General features: G+C 36.8%; 1 protein-coding gene across 1 annotated transcript; it reads right to left on the bottom strand.

The window, feature by feature from the left end:
- Positions 1–2,522: 2,522 nt before the first annotated feature.
- LOC128651517 (uncharacterized protein C21orf62-like) lies at positions 2,523–21,125 on the bottom strand. The gene is made up of 2 exons (XM_053704552.1): positions 21,048–21,125; positions 2,523–6,031 (listed from the first exon to the last, which is right to left on the bottom strand). The coding sequence occupies exon 2, from the start codon at positions 5,978–5,980 to the stop codon at positions 5,324–5,326; it is 657 nt and encodes a 218-aa protein (XP_053560527.1). The 5' UTR covers positions 5,981–6,031; positions 21,048–21,125; the 3' UTR covers positions 2,523–5,323.
- Positions 21,126–22,041: the final 916 nt, after the last annotated feature.

Here is a 22,041-nt window from a genome sequence, read left to right as displayed (position 1 = left end):
AGGTGCTCAGATACAGCATGTGATTCTAATTTACTTCTGTAAACAAAAGTTCTTTGTCCTCTTGTTATCTTTTGTTGAAAAGCAGGAACGTAACTGATATAGTTCAAGATTTAAAAAAGTAATTCTGGATTGTTATCTGGAAGGGACATGAAAGTAAAAAAATAAACGGTTCAGATGGAGCATGCAATTTTAAAAAGACTATTTAATTTACTTCTGTTATGAAATGTACTTTACTTATACTTCGTTAAGAGCATACCGAGGTTTAGGAGCAGCGATGCACTACTGGGTGCTAGCTGGTGATTGGTTGCTACACACATATGTCTTGTCATATCCTCACCAGATGTGTTTAACTAGGTCCTGTAGTGTATTGCTGTTCTGGAGTTACTTTGCTGGGGAATACATAAATCTCAATTTATAGTTCTTACCTAATTTATCATTGCATGAGCTAAAACTTGTGAAACACTGCCCCCTGCTTTTGTGCAACAAATCACACAAGAGCAGAGGCTGTCATCCCGGGCAGATCAGTCTGTGCAGATTTTTATCATCCACTTAAAACTACTGCTTCTTAACTTTTGGCTGCAGAGATACTGCAAATAAACCCTGTTTTGTATAGTGAGAAATTACAGTTTAGTGTTATTGAAGCAGCTCAATAGATTCAATGGTAGACAACTGGATATTTTGCAATTTTTCAAAAACATGATTTATCAAGTGTGAACTTTTTGAAGCCCATGGTTGTGAATGGGAAAAGTTGTAGCCATCCGCATTGTTGTTATTCTTCTTTCTAGGGTAAAACTTTGAAAAATTAAAAAATACTATTTTTTCACAATAAATTAAGTTTAAAAATGAAAAGGAATATGAAAGGCTAAAATTATATATTTTTTTCACTGTATAGGTAATTCTCAATTGAAAATATGGTTAAATACCTTGCGTTGCCATTTTTCAATAGTTTTCTCGTATTCTTCCTCTAAAAATATGAGTGTTTCCTAACCCAGTGTGAAGCTAATTTGCATTAGCCAATCATGATGGGCAACCTGGGGTTTTTCTCAGGCCGCATTTCCTAGTAGCTAGAGTTCCCTATGCATGCGCTCTTGCATTTTACCTCTGTGCAATGTATTCCAGAGCTTGGCGGGCACTTGACCGCATTGAAGATTGAGCTGCAAGTTAGTCTGAAACCCGGGCACAATGATCAAGTTTTTTTATGCCTGGCAAACTACTTCATATGTGGCAGTTCACATGCACAAAACAAAAAATGTGTTTGGGGGGACCGTGCGTAATTATTTTCAATATGCGAATTATAATGAAATGATGTGGGCTGATGCGGACGATTTATTGAGGGCCGAATGGCCCTGAATGCCCCTGTTTCTGCGCAAGCATTCAGGCTTGCCGGAAACAGGAGTTAAACAGGAGTTAAACAGGAGTTAAGAAGCAGTGGTCTTAAGACCGCTGCTCCTTAACTCGTACACCTTCTCTGAGGCTGCGGACATCAATCCGCCCAATCTCATACGATTGGGTTGATTGACACCCCCTGCTAGCGGCTGATTGGCCAGGAATCTGCAAGGGGCAGCATTGCACAAGAAGTTCACCAGAACTGCTTGTGCAATGTTAAATGCCGACAGCGTATGCTGTCGGCATTAAGTGATGTCGGGCAGACATGATCTGTCCGACTGTTAATAAATCGGCCCCAGAGGCTTCGTTAAAATAGGATTTGTATTTATTATTTAGATATATTGATCTGAGTGTTTTGTTACACCAACCTTAAACACAGTTTTGTAATTAAAAAAAAGGAACAGTAAAGTCAAAATTAAACTTAAAGGGACACTAAACCCATTTTTTTTCTTTAATGATTCAGATAGAGCATGTAATTTAAAGCAACTTTTTAATTTAATCCTATTGTCAATTTTTCTTCATTCTCTTGCTATCTTTATTTAAAAAACAGGAATGTAAAGCTTAAGAGCCGGCCCATTTTTGTTTGAGAACCTGGGTTATGCTTGCTTATTGGTTTTCTAAATGTAGTCACCAATAAGCAAGCGCTATCCAGGGTGCTGTACCTAAAATGGGCCTGCTCCTAAGCTTTCAATTCCTGCTTTAGAAATAAAGATAGCAAGAGAACGAAGAAAAATTGATAGTAGGAGTAAATTAGAAAGTTGCATAAAATTGCATGCTCTATCTGAATCATTAAATAAAAAAAATTGGGTTTAGTATCCCTTTAAGATAGAGGATAATATTCCAATGACGCTATAGGGAGCACACAACCACTAATACTTAAAAATCAAACTAACTAAAATGAATATGAATAAAAAAACAATGTATAAGCACACTGTGCGAGACTGTGTTCACAACAAAAAATATCACCATGTGTGAGTCATTATATGATGGAAAGCGCTAGGTCGCTCTGCTTCACACCACACAGACACTGGTGAACAATTCTGGAAAACTAAACAAAAAAACGCCACATAGAGTAATCTTGTCTTTTCAAGTATACTTTATGCTTGAGCAGAAATGAAAGCACAGCAAAATAATACTTCTATAAAATGTTTGCATTTATTAATATGTACAAAACCATGAAACTACAGTGAATTGAATGATTAAGGGAGAAATGTTTAACAAATGCTCATAAATTAAAATCATTAGCGTGTCCAGTGTGATATATTTTTCCTGCATATCATAAAATATGTTTAATAGGAGTCTTCCCTGGCAGGGAGCCAGCCCTAGTGCTGAATTTTGACTTTGGTCAATAACAATGAAATGTGATCTATACATAGTGTTTCTCAACCACAGTCCTCAAGTACCCCCAACAGGCCAGGTTTTCATTACCAGTGCTGAACCAGTGCACAGATGAAATAATCAGCTGCTGAGTGAGAGCAGGTTAATAACCATGGTTACTGATCAGCAGATTATTTCACCTGTGGTCTAGTTCAGCTATAATTAAAACCTGGCCTTTGGGGGGTACTTGAGAACCGAGGTTGAGAAACACTGATCTATAAGATCTTTAAGAGTTTGTTGTGGTGAAGTGAAATAATAAGCAACATCTTCTGGCTTGACCCAGGTATGGTAAACCTCAAATACTGAATATGTTCTAATATCTTAATCACAATAAATATCCTTCAGTAATGGCATAAAGTGTATTGACAGATTTCTATTGTGTTATTTTTAACTGCATTTTGAGAGTTCTCAGCAAGTCCCTTGTTAAAGGGACATGAAACCCAATTTTTTTCTTTCATGATTTAGAAAGAGCATGTAATTTTAAACAACTTTCTAATTTATTTCTATTATATAACTTGCTTTATTCTCTTGATATACTTTGCTGGAAAGCATATCTAGATAGGCTTAGTAGCTGCTGATTGGTTGCTGCACATAGATGCCTTGTGTGATTGGCTCACCATGTGCATTGCTATTTCTTCAACAAAGGATATCTGAAGAATGAAGCAAATTAGATGATAGAAGTAAATTGGAATGTTGTTTAAAATTGTATTCTCTAATTGAATCATGAAAGAGATTGTTTAGGTTTAGTGTCCCTTTAACTTCTATACAAAGGATTCCTGTACTTTGTACTAGACTCCCATATTAAAGTTATATTTTACTCAATATACCCCATAAATGCTAATCAGCTATTTCTCTTCACAATGTTTGAAATCAGCTTCTTTAGTCTAGACCCATCACTAGTGAGTTTTCTTCACCTTTTAATTGGCAGGCAGTACAGCCAATCAGAGGCTTTACTACGCACCACGCATAGGTTTGGCAATGTAGTGAGGGGGCGGTAAGAAGACCAGTTACAAGTTTGATTACAAGGTAGTATGTCTGTGATTTCTATTATCTCAATAGGCAACATAATTAGAAAGGAGAAGCATACAATTTGCTTTCCTAGGGTATATTGAGTAAAATATCCCTGTATATATTATGCACACATTGAGGGAGTCAATTAAACTAATTGCTTTACATTTTTTACTAAGGGAATTAGAATACATTAGAAATAAATTATATTAGTTTTACATTATACATGTGAAATATCCCTTTAAAATGGATCATAGATAGAAAATAAATGTATAACAAATACCTGCATTTAGAGTCTAGACACAGAAACAGATTTTGAAAATGATAAGGGCAATAGAACAACCAGTGTACCCATATTTCCTATAAAGTATAAGCTTAATTAGTTCATAAGTCAGCCTTATGCTTAATAATAAATAAAATATTAATTTGTGAAGCTCGGCAAATATTGTTAGAATGGTGTATTAAAGAGGCATTTGATTTTAAACAACTTTCCAATTTACTTTTATAATCAGTTTTGCTTTGTTCTCTTGGTATTCTTAGTTGAAAGCTAAACCTAGGTAGGCTCATATGCTAATTTCTTAGCCCTTGAAGGCTGCCTCTTATCTGAATGCTTTTTGACATTTTTTCATTACTAGAGGGTGTTAGTTCATGTGTTGCCATATAGATAACATTGTGCTCATGCCTGTTGAGTTACCTAGGAGTCAGCACTGATTTGCTTAAAGCCTCTGCAGACTGCCCTAAAATAAAGGGGCAGTCTGCAGAGGCTTAGATACAAGGTAATCACAGAATTAAAAAGTATATTAATATAACTGTGTTGTTTATGCAAAACTGGGGAATGGGTAATAAATTGATTTTTTATCTTTTTAAAAAATAAAAATTCTGGAGTAGGATCTCCTTTTAATATATGCATTATGTATAGATGTTGGTTGATATCTTCTTTGGTTCTGTGTCTCACAAACAAACACTAAAAGAAACTGAACAAAAGAATAAAGTTTCTAAAATGCACTAGCAGAAAGTTGTTTCCACTGAGAACTTCAGTGAAAGTGAGAGGTGGAGAAAATTGAACCATACTGATTATATCATCATCTTAAAGTTACAGATAGGATGTTAAAGACACATGCACTTTCCTAGGTTGACTTTTCAACAAAGCTTTCTAAGGAACCAAGGCAAATTTGATAATAGGAGTAAATTGGGAAGGTTTACTTTTATCTATGAAAATTTGATTTTGACTTTCCCTTTATTTTAGTGAATTTGTTCAAAACCAAGTTGAATGTTGATACTAGTGCACACATAAAGATGATTATATTTTATGTTTTAGTTCAGCAAAGATGATTGTATTTTATGTTTTAATTCAGTACTTCCAGTCTTCTGTCCTCAGGATCCCCTACAAGCAAATATTTGGGGGTACCCTTATTAAACACTGGCGGAATAAATTGTGTATTATCCTTTATGATAATGCCACATGTGCACCATAAGTATACTCTAAATAATTCCCTGCTGGGGCCCCCGAGGACTGATTTGCTTAAGTGAATATTCTACTGCACTCATGTCATCAATAAATGAGTGTTACAACATAGCTCTTGTTGTTTGTGATTATCCCAGAAAACGGCAGGTTTGGGAAAGTCTCATTTATGCTGGAAACACCCTCTACGCTGTAGGACTTTAGTAAGGATTGTCCATTAAAAAGAGAAGTGTCCAGATAAGCAATGTGGAACATGGATCGCTTTTCCCTTGAAAGATCAAGTTTATCCGTGTTTTTTTTATCGCTGCAGTTGTATATTGTCAGACTCTGCTCAGGTAGGTGGGCGGCAGCAACTGCCTGAATACGCAGGCGCCTGAGTCCCAGGATAGCCAGATATTCTGTAGGGAGAGGGGTAGTTCCACATAGTGAGAGCTTTAGGTCATGCACAAAGGTGAAGTTCAGCAGAAGCCCAAGTGACGATGTGTCTGTGAACCATACGATCAGGTCACCGCTGTAGTTGAGCTTGGGAACACTTTTCTCTATTGCCTGGAACAACACTGTTTTGCAGTTACACATCAGGTTGGCCAGAATGTAGTCACAGTTTTTGATATCAGTGGAACAGCTACAGTTACGGATATTGTTGTTGTTGACGAATATCAGTGTGCTGTTTTGGCTATTTACAAGGCTCTTAATGAAGCAGAAACCCAGACAGCCGAGTAAAAACAGCTGAGTATTGTAGAAGAGCATTGATATTTTTACCCTGAAAGTGTTCGCTTAGAAGCTGTCTGGGGACATCATCTAGAGAGATAAAAATGGAAACAATGTATCAGTATATTAGAATGTATTAATTCACATATATACAGTGTTCTCTCCTATTTAATGGGCACACCACCCAGCTGATTTTACTGACCACCCACTAAAATTGAAGCCAATATTAAACCCAAATTGTTTCTTTAATGATTCAGATAGTGCATGACAAATTTTAAGCAACTTTCTAATTTATTCTTAGTATCAATTTTTCTTTGTTCTCTTGCTATCTTTATTTAAAAAGCAGAAATGTAAATTTTTAAGAGTCGGACCATTTTTGGTTGAGAACCTGGGTTATGTTTACTTATTGGTTTGCTAAATGTAGCCACCAATAAGCAAGCGCTATCCATGGTACTGAACCTAAAATGGGCTGTCTCCAAGCTTCAATTTCCTGATTTTTAAATAAAGATAGCAAGAGAAAGAATAAAAATTGACTGTAGGAGTAAATTAGAAAGTTGCTTAAAATTGCAGGCTCTATCTGAATCATGAAAAAAAAAAAAAAAGGGTTTAGTGTCCCTTTAAGTAAAATTAGCTAATATTAATTGTTCTTTTTCAATATTGCTGCACAAATCATTGTTACATTGTTTGTTATATGATGCAATTAATTTGTGTTTTGAATTAGCTTAAGTAACAATTATAAATAACAAAACATCTTATACTGTAAATTATTCATCTGTCCCCCACCTAACTACTTCATAATTCCACCCAGCTGACATTTTCTATGGAGAACACTGTATGTATTATATAAGCAGATACATGATAGATAGATAGATAGATAGATCTGGATCTGTTTTAAAGGGACAGTCTACTCTAGAATTGTTTATATTTAAGGGATACTAAACCCATCATTTTTATTTCATGATTCATATAGAGCATGCAGTTTTAAGCAGCTTTCTAATTTACTCCTATTATCATTTTTCTTCGGTCTTTTCCTATCTTTATTTGAAAAGCAGGAATGTAAGCTTAGGCCCATTTTAGGTTCCGCACCCTGGATAGTGCTTGCTGATTGGTGGCTTCATTAGCATATACGCCTAACAAGGTTTAGCTTCCAGCAAAGAATATCAAGAGACCAAAGCAAATTTGATAATTAAAGTAAATTGGAAGTTGTTTAAAATTGCATGCCCTATCTGAATCATGAAAGTTTAATTTTTACTAGACTGTCCCTTTAACGCAAAGCAAACTGCTATCTATGAGTGTTACTTTTCAATTGAAAACACCTTTGAAAATGAAACCCTCTCTAAAATGGATAATTATGTATAGTAAACATAAAACTATGCAATCTACTTTCATGATTTATTTTGCTTGGACTTCATATAATTTGCTTCTGAAGATCCACTGCAGTCCCTCCAAAAGCTAGAGTGCATCCTGCAGGAAACAGAACTCTGACCCTGCAATATTCTAAAAACCAAAAGCAGAGTCCCAGCACCACAGGTAGATAACTGCACATCACCTTGGGGTCACTGCCCTGTACCCCAATACAATGATACAAAAATAGGCAGCAAGGTGACAGCAGAAAACTTATTAATTTAATATGACAGGAGACCAGAACAAACAGGCGACGTTTCGGGATTTTATCCCTTCCTTATGTCATGCCTGACAAACATACATGGCTTCTTTATTTACCTATACACCACTAGGTGGTGCTAAAGAGCAAAACATTACTGTGTATACATACATATATTTACAAATAACCCCTAGTACTGTATAGAAGAAATCACTAGTATACAAATTCATTCTACTAAAGGCAGCTAGATATCCTTGTGATGGGATAATCATATAAAAAGACCTTAATATTAATACAGTATTTATCAGAGAGAGATATTCAAAATAAATACAATAATATTGAATTACAAAAAAAACCTGATAAATCCCATTCTTTATTTAAACCTCTAGGTTCAAGAGTACCTAATTCAAATATCCAAAAGGATTCCCTTTGCTTAAGCAACAGCTCCCTGTCCCCTCCTCTACAAGGTTTTACTATATGATCTATAATTTGAAACTTAAGTTGGCTAATGGAATGTCCTGTTTTCCAAAAATGATTGGCCAGTGGGGCTTTAAAATTACCTGTGCGATATTCTACACAGTGATTGGTTAATTAGCTCATTTACATCTGCCCCTGATTGACCCTAGCAGAGGAGATAAGATAAACATATTCAAGAGAATTTACAAGGGTTTTGTACATAAAGGGCTAGATAACAAGTGAGGCGCAAACGATTGTGCGAAATTTACGCTACAATTCTTACTGCGATCTCAGAGCTGTGGTTAACTGTTTCCGAGAAAAAAAAAAAAGTTGTACAAAGCACTTCAAAAATACATTACAAAGTACAGTTACACTCATATTAACACTGTCTAATAAAAAATATTTTTTAAAAAATTGCACACAAAAGTTATAAGGGATCAAAGATATGAGATCTCAGGTGTTAGGAATAAAAAAGCCACAAAAGGACTTTAAAGGGACACTAAACTAATTTTTTTTATTTGATGATTCAGATAGAGCATGCAATTTTAAGCAACTTTCTAATTTACTCCTACTATCAATTTTTCTTTGTTTTATTGCTATCTTTCTTTAAAAAGCAGGAATGTAAATCTTAAGAGCCGGACCATTTTTGGTTGAGAACCTGGGTTATGCTTGCGTATTGGTTTTCTAAATGTAGCCACCAATAAGCAAGCACTATCATGGATGCTGGACCTAAAATGGGCTGGCTCTTAAACTTTAAATTCCTGCTTTTTAAATAAAGAAAGCAAGAGAACGAAGAAAAAATTTGGGTTTAGTATCCCTTTAACATTTTGCATAACCAGCACGGTTATATTAATATACTTTTTACCTCTGTGATTACCTTGTATCTAAGCTTCTGCTGACTTCCTCCTTATTTCAGTTCTTTTGACAGAATTGCATTTCAGTAAATTAGTGCTGACTCTTAAATAACTCCACGTGCATGAGCACAAGGTTATTTATATGAAACACATGAACTAACGCCCTCTACCTGTGAAAAGCTGTCAAATGCATTTAGATAAGAGGCGGCCTTCAAGGGCTTTGAAATTAGCATATGAGCCTACCTAGGTTTAGCTTTCAACTAAGAATACCAAGAGAACAATGTACATTTGAAAGTTGTTTAAAGTTACATGCCCCATCTGCATCATGAAAGTTTAATTTGGACTTTACTATCCCTTTTTAATAAAGATTTTAACTATGTATTTACTGTAAATATTTTACATTTGCTAATGCAACTATGCTATGTTGTTTTCACAATGGGTGTTAGGTTTTTTCCCCCCAACTCTTTTTCTAAACTCCATTGACTTCTATGGGGAATGCGAATATGCTATGTTGTTTTTTCAACAATTTTTTTATCCATTGACTTATATGGGGAATGTGACAATGCGATCTCGTTTGCGCTACAGTCAGGTGTTAATTGTTTTTTTTCCAACTTTTTTCTCTCCATTGATTTCTATGGGGGAATACATGTACACGCACGCGATAATCTAAGTTAGTATTTGTGTGCTAGTCGAGTTACCGCTTGCGCAAAATCATTTTTTTTAATGCCAGTGCAACCCGTCTAGCGCAAAATGCTTAACTCTAGCAAAGTTTTTGCAATTGCAAAAACGCTTTTTAGCGCGCCACTTGTAATCTAACCCACAATGTAAAACATTTTAAAAAATTACATTTAAATGCTTATAAAATGTTATAAATACAGTGCTGTTGTGCTGACATTTGCTATGCATCTTTCATTTCTAATAGTCTAATATTTAGTCTGCAAACTTGGAAGAAACACAGCAAATCTGAAGCAGTGACTGAGAATTTATGGTTTCCATTTAAGGAAAGTTATGTGCGTAGCCAGCCCCTGCAATTGCTAGTGTCCATGTCACTAGTGGTATGAAATAACAAGGAGGTATATGGGTATTATTTTCTTAGGACCTGTCAAGTGATAAATAATATAGACTTGTGGTCTGGAGTGGTTTCATGGAATTATATTAGATGTCACCGTGAGCTTAGTTGTGCAGTCTGTTTAATATGAAACATTAAACTAATATTATCCCATTTAACTTTAATATTGACTTTACTGTCCCTTTAAAATATTTAATTATGCATAGTAAGAAAACGTTTGCAATGCATTGAATTATGTACTGTGCCCCCAATTCCTGTAATTTATGTTTTTCCCACTGTCCTCATGAAGGCTGAAGTGCAGCCTGCGTACTTCCGAAACTGACCCTGCAACATGCCTCACAGTAACTGCTTGACTAGTGTAGGTGCTCATTTATTTATGCCCCTAATCGCCCACCCCAGAGGAGAGCCCTTGAAAAGCATTTTTATAGTATTACACAGAGTATACATAATTTAAAAGTAAGTGTATTTTTGTTAGAAAAAGCTGCATGGTTTTGAAGTACAGAACAATGCAGCTTTTTCTAACCATACAGCTTTTCTAACACAAAATATACTTTTAAATCATGTATACTCTGTCTAATCTAGGCTATAATTACTGATATATACTATACATATTAAAACAAAATGTCACTAAAGTTCCTTTAGTGACATTTATATATAAATGCTCCTTGGATCTGATGCTCCTGGTTGTAGAGGAGGTGAGAGCACTTCTACAAACAGTAAAAATTGAACTATTGCAGTTTGAAACGGATAAAGAACCCGCACTAATGCAAGACACCAGTGAAAATTGGGTTGACAAATTAACTGCACAACGTAAAGTGACAGTCTACACCAGATTATTTATTGTTTAAAAAGATAGATTATTCCTTTATTACCCATTCCCTAGCTTTGCATAAGCAACACTGTTATATTAATACACTTTTTACCTCTGTGATTACCTTGTATCTAAACCTCTGCACACTGCCCCCTTATTTCAGTTCTTTTAAAAGACATCCATTTTATCCAATCACTGGAACTCCACATGCATGAGCACAGTATATATATATATGAAACACATGAACTAACACTCTCTAGTGGTGAAAAACTGTCAAAATGCCCTGAGAGAAGAGGCATCCTTCAAGGGCTTAGAAATTAGCATATGAACCTCCTAAGTTTAGCTTTCAACTATGAATACCAAGAGAACAAAGCAAAATTGGTGATAAAAGTAAATTGGAAAATTATTTAAAATTACATTCTCTATCTGAATAATGAAAGTTTATTTTGGACTAGACTATCCCTTTAAGGAATATAATGCGGCACTAATAGCCTTCAAGAATAAGAAATTTGGATATGTTATGGATGACTACAAGAATAAACAAGTTTATCGCTGGACATTGGGACCAGAAGAACGCACAAGATACTACCCCAGGAGACAGAGGAGGGTGTATACTCATCATCGACTTGCTACTGTGGATTCCAGTTCTGGATCTGACACTGAGATTGCAGACCCCCTGGGACAAACTCCCCAACACTCTACAGCAAACCAGTCTTTTTTAGGGGTCACTACAAGATCTCCCCAAAGATGGGGAGGAGGAGACCACATACGAGGAGGGAAGGCTTTTGGAGGAAGGCCCCCATACCAGCCCTGATACAGGAGGATATAGTGGTAAATATCAGCACATATTCCCTCTCCAAGATTGAACACCAGGTACTCAACAAGGGACTCTCCTTTGTACCAACAGCTCGACTTTATGAATTTTCATTATTTGTTGACACTATGAAATTCCAACGTCAGTTCAAATTGGGTGACTTTTTTAAGGATAAATCAAGGGAGGAGAGGACATACCCTTTTAAAAGACAGAGTACGTTTGACCCTACTACCACCAACCCCAGTATCCGTACATACCAGACTTGTGCAGCAGGATCTGACCAAATGCAGAAACATGAAGTTCAGGCTTAAAATAACATTGGAATTGAGATCTGCCATTGAGAGTCTATCCAAGAACCAAGAGATAGTAATTTGTACAGCGGATAAGGGTGGTGCGGTAGTCATACAGAACTACAAAGATTATAAGGATGAGATCATCAAACAGTTAACGGAAGCTGATACTTATAGACTACTGCCTGGAGATCCAACAACCAGCTTTAAAAGACTGATTGATTCAGTGATACAAGGAGCATTGGATAGACAAAACTACCAGGGATTGGCTAATAGTGGATCACCCTATTAGACCTATTTTGTACACATTGCCCAAAATCCATAAGGATATGAAATCACCACTTGGTCGTCCAATTGTATTGGCCAGAGGATCACTTCTTCAACCCTTAGCAACATTTGTGGACTATATGCTACAACCCATGGATCCTATTTGAGGGACTCCTGGGCCTTGATTGAGACACTAACACAGATGGCAGACATCAGACCTGATGACACAATAACAAGCATGGATGTCAATAGTCTGTATACCATGATCCCACAAGAAGAAGGCATTCAGGTGATCCTGAGAACCTTACGGAGATATCCATATGTGGGTCCCCCATCTGAATTTATCATTGAGTTGTTGAGGATATGTTTGCAGAACAATCATTTCAGATTTGAGAATTTGTACTTTCTCCAACTCAGGGGTACAGCGATGGGCTCAAACATGGCACCGGCATTCGCAAACTTATACATGGAACACATCGAGGTTGATATATTACACGTGTATGAAAGTCCTGAGATCATTTTGTATCGTAGATACAATGATGACATCCTCCTTATATGGAGAGGTACACAGGAGGGGTTAAACACTTGGGTTGAAACAATGAACAACTCTACATGCTCTATTAAATTAAAAGTGACAGCCAATAAAGAGTCCATAGAATTCCTGGATCTATGCATTTACAAAGAGGGTTAGGGGTTAAATACCACACTCTATCATAAAGAAACTGATTGCAATTCCATTCTTCATGCTAACAGCTGCCAAACAAAAGTTTGCCTCTTGTGGCTACAGTAATGAAGATATTGTGTTGGCAAAGACAACAGTATCAAATATCACACAGCAATAATTGACACAACACAAACCTTCCAAGGACATCACTCCACGTATGACTTTCACCACGGTTTACTCACCGCAATTGAGGACGCTGTCTAAGACACTTAAAGGGACAGTCAATTCCAAAAAAACTTTCATGATTCAAATAGGGCATGTAATATTTTTTATTTTGTTTATGTTTTTTATTTATAATTTTATAACAACAATGTAAAATAAACAATAGTGAACCTTAATTAGAAGAAGCAATACATTGGTAAACAATACAGTGATAATTTATCACAAATCAATTAGGCGTCAAACTAGAACACAAATATTAGATCAGCTTCATTTTTAACAGAATTATTGGTCCTTAGCTATCCTTTCTTGAGCTTTTCTAGATACATTGTTGGATTTTTTGTGACTGTAATCTAATAACAACAAAAACTGGTGATTTACAATTACCATGTAAACTATTAAAGAGCTAATGATTGACCCCGTACTAATTTCAAAAGAAAAAAAAGAGAGAAGAAAAAAAGGAATACATTCCTTAAAATAACGAAGTTCTCCTTTTTTCCTTCCTCTTAACTAAAAATACATATTTTCCTCTGCCTTACTACCAATTACCTACCTGCCTTACTACCAGCTACCTACCTATTTTGGTGTTTCTGAAGGGGGATATCAGAAAGTCAATTTCATTAGGTGGGAATATTTTAATGAATTTAGACAATTTTTTTAAAAAAAGTGTTATTTCTCTGTCTGAGTTCAGGTCTGTGGCTAATTGCTTGACTAAGTATTGTTTTTTAAGGTGATTTTTTACTTCCATAATTGACGGTGAGAATTTGCTCTTCCATTTCTTGAAGATCAAGTTCCTGGCCGCAAGAATAATCAAGTTTACTATCATAGCATCATTTACAGATACATTCTTGTCTGTCAGAAAAATATCTGTCATCATAAGCTTGAGTGGAGTTACTTTCAACACTTTGAGTAGCCAAAATTCTATTTTACTCCAGAACTGTTGTACTTTGGGGCAATCCCAAATCATGTGTATTAGATCTGCGGCTGGTAAGCTACATTTTGGGCACTTATTAAAGTTTATATTGTACCATCTGTATCCTTTATCTGGAGTATAATAGGTTTGGTATATTAATTTTATGTGGGACTCTCTCTCCAGGTCTCAGCAATAGTAGTGCAGAAAAGCAGGGATAAAGAGCGAGATACATGTATCTCTTGATCAATACTAACAGAGGTAAGATTTGTCCATTTATGAGCTAAATTTTCTAGGTTAGATCCTCCCTTATATGAGACTAAATATGCATACCAAGTAGATATTGAAAAGTGACCTGCTTTAGCCAGAATAGGCCAGCTGTCTAGTTTGCCCCAAGACCATCTCCAGGGAAAATTACTGACTAACTGCATAGCATAGTGTCTGGCTTGCAAGTATGCAAAGAAATCACGATTATTAAGGCCAAACTCTTGTTTCAGCTCTTCAAAGGATTTAATATTTCCATCCTCCTGTCAGGATTTTTCCCTGCTTTGTTTGCCATGTGCTGCTGGCAGCCATTTTACTCACCTCTCTTGCTGACTCTGGGTGCATACTGTGTGATGCTGCTCATTTCCTGCACTTCCTTTTATGGCCAGACTGGTGTACATCATCAGTGTGAGACAGGATGCAGTCTCAGAATTTTGATGTCATCACTTATTATTTAAAGGGCCTCTGTTCAGTATGCTTTGCCTTTGCATTGTCTCAGACCTGTTTGTGAGAGCTCCTGTGTATTACCTGGCTGTCTGACGTCCCTCCTGGTTCCTGATCCCTGGCTTGTTCCTGACTCTGCTGTTCTCCTTGTTCCTGTTTCCGGCTTTTCTGACTACTCGCTTTGGCTCCTGACTCGGCTCGTCTGACTACCAGCTCTGGTTTTGATTCCTGGCTTGATTTGTTTTGTGGACTTTTTATTATTTTTTGCTATTAATAAAGGTGTGATTATTTTTGCACTTCTTGTCTCAGTCCGATTCCTGACACCTCCGGATTAATGAGCTGTGATACCAGATAGAGCCCATGCCTATGCTAGTTCTGCAGTAATAAAGATTATGTGCCCTCTTAATACTCTGGGTTACCTAAGAAAGTTTGATATCTAGGAATATTAATATTTATTTCAACTTGCGCTCCAATCTTGCTCCAGGCCTGGATTATCGTATAGATTGTTTTATATGATTTGACTTGTTTAGGGATTAAATAACAAGGAACGTGAAGCAGAGATGTCGGCTGGAAAGGATACATCATGTTAGATTCTAGCCCGTTATCTGTGAAGTGGTCTGACTCCATAATCCAGTCGACTGCAATACGGCCTAAGAAGACCAGATTATAGAGATATAAAAAAGAGATATATAAAAAAAAAAGAAGGGAGCGAACAAAAGGGGCCTTACTGCTTGTACCTTTTTAACTACTAAAAACATAATTATAATTACAATTGGGGTCATGGCCTGACTAAACTTAAATTTACTGTCAATTGATCCCATGTTCAGCTAGCTTTCTCCCTGCCTGCAGAATCAAAAAAGAAAATTTGGCCCCCTAGCGACAATTTGAGTCTGGCAGGGTAAATAATTGTAGCCTGCCACCCAGCTTTTATCATTTTGCTGCAGATTCCTTTTCAAGGAAGTCTCAAAAGAGAAATCTTGAAAGAGCAAAATTTTAGTGCCATTGTAAATAGGTTGATTTTTGCGGTAATATTGTAAGAATAACATTTTGTCTTGAAAATTCAAAAACCTAGCAATAATTGGTCTCGGCCTGGCAGAGTTTCCAGAGCTAACCATGGGTCTACCCAGTCTGTGGACTCTTTCAATGATAAGAGGTGTCTGGGGTGGAGGGATGTTTAACAATTGAGGCAAAGTAAGTGTCATAAATTTCATGAGATCTTTTTGCTGGGTGGATTCTGGTTAAACAACAATTCTAAGATTATTCCTTCTCGACCTATTTTCTAGGTCATCTACCTTAGCCTGGATTTTGGTTATCTCACTCTGGTTGCCCTCAATCTTTGGAATGTAAGAGTTTGTTACGTCTTCTAGGTCTGATATTATTTGTTCTGCTTCCTGGAGCCTTTTAAAAAAATTGCCTTACTTCTTCTGTTAATAATGAAATATCCTGCTTGATTTCATTCTTTAAAAGGTCAAACTTGGGAGATATAGCTTCTAGTACACTGGAAACTAGAGCTTGTGAGTCTTGAGTGATCAAAATATTTTGAGTATTTGTTGAGGTAGTTTCTGCTTGAGTTTCTGCGGGGGCTTCTATAAGGTGCTTATTCCTGCGGTCCCTGTGCTTAGCTGCCATGCCTGGATTATTTCTAGAAGTGAGGGATGGTGACGTGATGTATTTATCCATAAGACTGGTGCGATTATAAAAGCTGAAACAAAGCAAAAAAAAAAAAAGGACCCGAGTGCCAGAGAATAGGAAAGAAACAGTTCCAAAAAAAAAAAGGACTGTTAAAGTGGAAAAAAAGAGGGATGTGAAGGAGAAAAAGCCGTTTATCTAATATACCGTGAAAGAAAACAGAAAAAAGGATTACGTGATAGCGTGGTTAGATTAGACCAGATTATGGCAACTAATACAGGAAGATCTATGCAACCTCAGGATCCTAGAGCACGACCTCAACAGATACAATTGATCAGTCTGGATCAAGAACTAAACACTTGTGATGTTACAAATAAGACCTGAATTTTTAGGAAGCTTATAAGGATATTCCCTATTTGCTGTGATTGCCAAGTATACTGTAATGGCTTTCCTCTATAAATACAGCAACTCTGCAGAGAAAGAATCCCTGTAAATAACTGAGACTTATGTTAAGCTAGACTCCAGAAGGAAATAACACTTTTACTAGTATATATATATATATAAAATTGCAATTATGTCTTAAAGGGACTATAATGAGCTATTGGCTCTCTTTAGACTAAGACATCCATTTGCTTAAAAGACCTCCAGGAATCTTTCACCATATATCTTCAGTAATAAAACAACTTAATCTGAAGTTGCCATTGGCAATAGGTAGGTGATTTTGATATAATTGCTTTATTGCTTATAGCAAAAGGCCTCACACATTCCTTGTATGTAATTTAACCTCTTAAGGACATATGACGGAATTTTTCCGTCATAAAACAATTGAGCAAACTGAAAGCTGTGTCCTTAAAGGGTTAAGGAAGAAGTCTGCTGTGAATCCTTATACCTAAGGCATAATTCAATTGTTCCTATACCCATATATTTATACCCCTCCTTCGAAACATATAATTATTATTATTATATGCAAGTATCAGCAAAAGGACAAGCAAGGCCTTATAATAAAGGCACAGACTAAATAAAGTTCAGAAGCATACAGTAAAACTGCTCTTCATACATGCAGAAATAGAATTAGGTTGATAAACTCCCATTGGTGTGGTTTTCATGAGCCAATGCTTTGAGTATTGCCCTTGAAAAGTTTTAAGTTCAATAAACTCCTAACTCGGTTACAGGAGCAGCATGGTACCAAGTTTTAAATGTGGGGAAGATATACAGCCCCAATAACCTATGTGGCTATCAAAGTATGCTCCTCTGCACAATGATGAGACCCGCAGCCCCGCCACATCCAGATATAACAAAGTTTATGAAAGGTGTTTTCTTTTTTTAAGCAGAGTAAAGCAAAAATCAAAAAAGCTGCCTCACCCTCCATCAATGTGTTCCGTCAGGACCAGTCCTTCATCCAGACCGATCTATTTCAAAACGACCTCTGCAACAGCTATATCTTTAATCTGCAGGCGTCATAAGCCCATCGCCCCCTCCGGAACCCAGTGTGGAGGTTGAGAGTAGTATTCTGCGAAAAGATCGCCCGCCTCGGCTGTATCCAAGCAGACCTGTCGTTCATAGGCTCACTGACACTGCGTCAATACCCGCTGACTCCTCCTCGCAGCACCGGTGGGAAGCAAAAAACTGAGGACACAGCAAGTACTTCCGTTACTGCTAGCCTTAGCGAGCACACACTGCTGTCGACCCTCCATATGCAGCATCCGTGGATGGAGGGGACAAACGGCGAGGCCAAATCTCTAAGTCAGGTACAGTGTAAAAAGGATTGCTTGCCGAGTTAGTTTGACTTGCGGAAGAGAAAGCGTGTTGGGGTGAGTGTGGGTTGGCTTGCTCTATTCATCAGAACGTTATTAGTGTCTCTAGCTTTCTACCCCCCTCGCATAGAGTGAGTATGGGGGGGGGAACCGACATAGGTGTTTCTTAAACCTTGGGAGAGAATACACACTAAGGTCCTATGTGTATCTTTAGGTAGGAAAGTTCTTTTCAAGCGTGAATGGTAGTTTACTCTGTGGGAGGCCTTTCAAAGCTTATCCAAGCCGACTGCAGACTTTTCCCTCATTCGCTGAGGTATCTGGCGCGAGAACCCGCCACTGGATTGACTGCAGGGGAAAGAAGCCTGCACAGCACAGCACAACCTATGCACAGGCTCCTCCTCTTCCTCCAGGGCATGTAATTTTAAACAACGTTCCAATTTATTTTTATCACCAATTTTGCTTTGTTCTTTTGGTATTCTTAGTTGAAAGCTAAACCTAGGAGGATCACATGCTAATTTCTTAGACCTTGAAGGTCGCCTCTAATTTAAATGCATTTTGATTGTTTTTCACCACTAGAGGGTATTAGTTCACATGTTTCATATAGATAACATTGAGCTCATGCACGTGAATTTACCATGGAGACAGCTCTGATTGGCTAAAATGCAAGTCTGTCAAAAGAACTGAAATAAGGGGGCAGTCTGCTGAGGCTTAGATACAAGGTAATTACAGAGGTAAAACGTGAATAATTATAACTGTGTTGGTTATACAAAACTGGTGAATTGCTAATTAAGGGATTATCTATCTTTTAAAACAACAAAAAATCTGGTGTTGACTGTCCCTTTAAGAAGGATTGGCATTTTATTAACAGTGATGCCTCTTTACCTTTTGATACATGTGCACCACCAAGGACGGGGTTTAATCGAGGTAAAAACCTCGGGGATCTTTTGATGCATACTGACCCCCAACATTGTTACAAAACAGAAACTTGGTTAAAACCAAAAAAACTTGGATCATTTAGGTGCCCTAGCTGCAGGACATGTCACTCTAGGAGGGAGTGACTTTAGACGCCCACATACCAATCAGAGGTTTAGGATTAAACATTATTTGACCTGCACTACAAAATGTGTAATATATATGCTCAGTTGCATTTGTGGTCTGTTTTACATCGGGAAAACGACAGACGATATAAAAAAACGTATGGCCAATCATAGGAGTGCCATTTGGGCTGCCATAGACAAGGGTAACGGCAATCAACCTGTAGCCAGGCACTTTGCGGAGAAGGGCCACACTGTCAAGGACCTACGCTTCCAACTGATAGATCATGTTCCCCCTCTGAAGTGGGGTGGGAATAGGGACCAGCGCCTTTTACAACTAGAAGGCAGCATGATGGCTCTACAGGCTTTATACGGTACAACCCAGGGGCCTTTACACAAATGTGGACTGGCACTGCTTCTTGTAGATAGACTTTGATTTATTGATCTTATTAATCTGATCCGTATATAATTGCTTAGTTTAATTTCCCCCATGATGTAAGTGTAATGAGAAATTTAAGATATATTTATATGGATGTACCATACACATAGGGGAAATTTACATATGCTCCCTGATGCTAGCTTTATCTATGTGTTTAATTCTATATGATTTTGATAATCTGGTCCGTTTATAATTGCTTAGTGTACTTTCCCCATGATGTAACTAATATGAGACATTTAAGATATGTATATGGATGTAACATACACATAGTGAAAATTTATGTCTGCTCCCTGATGCTAGCTTTATCTATTTGTTTAATTCTATATGTTTAACTAGACTTTTGTATTGCATTTTTAATTTTTTTTTTTTTAAATACTTCGATCAGTTTGTCTACATGTAGGTAACTCTGAGGATACATTTGCAGCGATATCTTAGACAATAGCTGGTATATACTGTAGACTTGTTATCTCTATTACTAGGTCCAATATAGGACTATAGGTACACCTATAGGAGTTGAAAGTGATTACATTTGTATCTTTATACACATCTATACATTGATTTGGATACCGTTATGTCTAATAGTTTTTGATACATTTATGATACATTCCCTTGTTGTTACACATAGTTTGAGGGCGGGGCTTAAGAAGCCATTTTCTCAGTGCAGGAATAACAACTGAGGTTTGTGATTATATTAAATAGAGAATTTGTTTTTATCACTAGCAAGGATTGATGTTCTGCAAATGGTCCCACTTTACTACACTATATCTTTATTATTGCACTGTATAATATTAACACAGGATTAGTAACTATGAGCATTCACAATGTATTTGTTTTTTTCTATGGTTGCTATGGCAACAGTGGGTGTTTTTTTGCACAGTGGGTGAGGTTTCAATGGGTATAAAATGTTTGATTCACTCTGTACAATTGTTGGTCTGATGAAGGGGTGAACACCCCGAAACGTCACTTGTTTATATGGAATAAAACACTTTTTATTTCACCTGTATCAAGTCCAGTGAGTGCTTGTGTTATAACTTGGATATATATGTGTGTTTTAGGTTATGCATTTAACCCTTTGTTTTAAACATTTCTACAATTTTTTTCTGTATTTCTGGCTGTCAATTTTAATCCCTGAAGACAAACATATTTTTCAGTTTTTGCAACCAAACTATTTTTAAACTTCCTCCATTTGTTACAATTCCAGTTTGGCTTTTAAACATTGCACACAATCAATACATTTGGCTGCCTTTTTCTTTTGGCACCATAATAACAGACTTTTACTCATAACGTCCGAATGTTATTGAAGCATGCATAACACAAACCTAGTGTGACTCACAAACAAACCTTAATGCAAAATGTACACAACAAAAACACATTCCTTAATTGAGATTTTATCATTTACCATTTATAGCAACAAAATATAATTGAAAAAAAACTATAAGAAACTATTACATTCAGAAACTTTCATTAGTGAAGTTGGTAAACAGGCCTACATAGCATAGCTTGTCAGTGGCCTGCTAGTTTAGGTATTATATGGGCATTAAATAAAAAAAAAAATCTTTTTAAGCTACATTAACTAATTACTTACCAGCTTTGTTCATTGTTAATCAGTTCAGGTTTCCCTCCGGTACTTTGCATTGTGTCTGGGAACATCCTAACTTTTTTGTATACTTTCCCATGTTTGTTTTAGTCTGCAATAGATTTTTTTTTTGTGATCTATATTTGGGTTTCGCTGCCACGCAGCAAACACTAGTAGCAGGAAATGATTCTCAGAAGGATTTGGCTAGGAATATTCAGTTAGTTAAAGTAGCAGTGCCACTTACTAGATCAATCAGCTGAGAAAATCTCATTAGTGCAGCAGCACTGGGACTGGGTAATGTGCAATAAGCTGCCTTAGCTGGCAAAGACATATGGTCTATTTGTAGTTAATAAATGACCAGAACTAAATGACTTTATTACCTTTATAGTTTATTTTACAGAAAAGGTAAAACAATAAATGTAGGAAATTCTGTAAACCAATACAGGTTTGCCTAGGGCAGGGTGGCAAAACTTTTCTAAAAATATTCTCTCAAGTGCCTATGGTGTCATCTTAAAATGTAAAGAGACATTAAAGAAACATTAAAGTTAATTTTCCTTTTTAATCCAAAAAATAATAAACTCTTAAAGGAACAGTGAACACCTTGTTAATTTGTTTAAAAAAACAGATATTTATTGTAATTACATCTTGCTTGCTGCAATTGTTTTGTCGGGTGAACCAAAACAGACACTACACTAGCGGCTAGATTTAGAGTTCTGTGGCCAAAGGGGTGCGTTAGCTACGCGTGCTTTTCCCCCCCCCCGCACCTTTTAAATACCGCTGGTATTTAGAGTTCACAGAAGGGCTGCGTTAGGCACCAAAAAAGGGAGCGTAGAGCATATTTACCGCCACTGCAACTCTAAATACCAGCGTTGCTTACGGACGCGGCCAGCTTCAAAAACGTGCTCGTGCACGATTCCCCCATAGAAAACAATGGGGCTGTTTGAGCTGAAAAATAACCTAACACCTGCAAAAAAGCAGCGTTCAGCTCCTAACGCAGCCCCAT

This window comes from Bombina bombina, chromosome 3, assembly GCF_027579735.1.
Source record: "Bombina bombina isolate aBomBom1 chromosome 3, aBomBom1.pri, whole genome shotgun sequence".
Classification (NCBI taxonomy): domain Eukaryota; kingdom Metazoa; phylum Chordata; class Amphibia; order Anura; family Bombinatoridae; genus Bombina; species Bombina bombina.
This window is presented reverse-complemented; position numbering and strand designations above follow the sequence as displayed.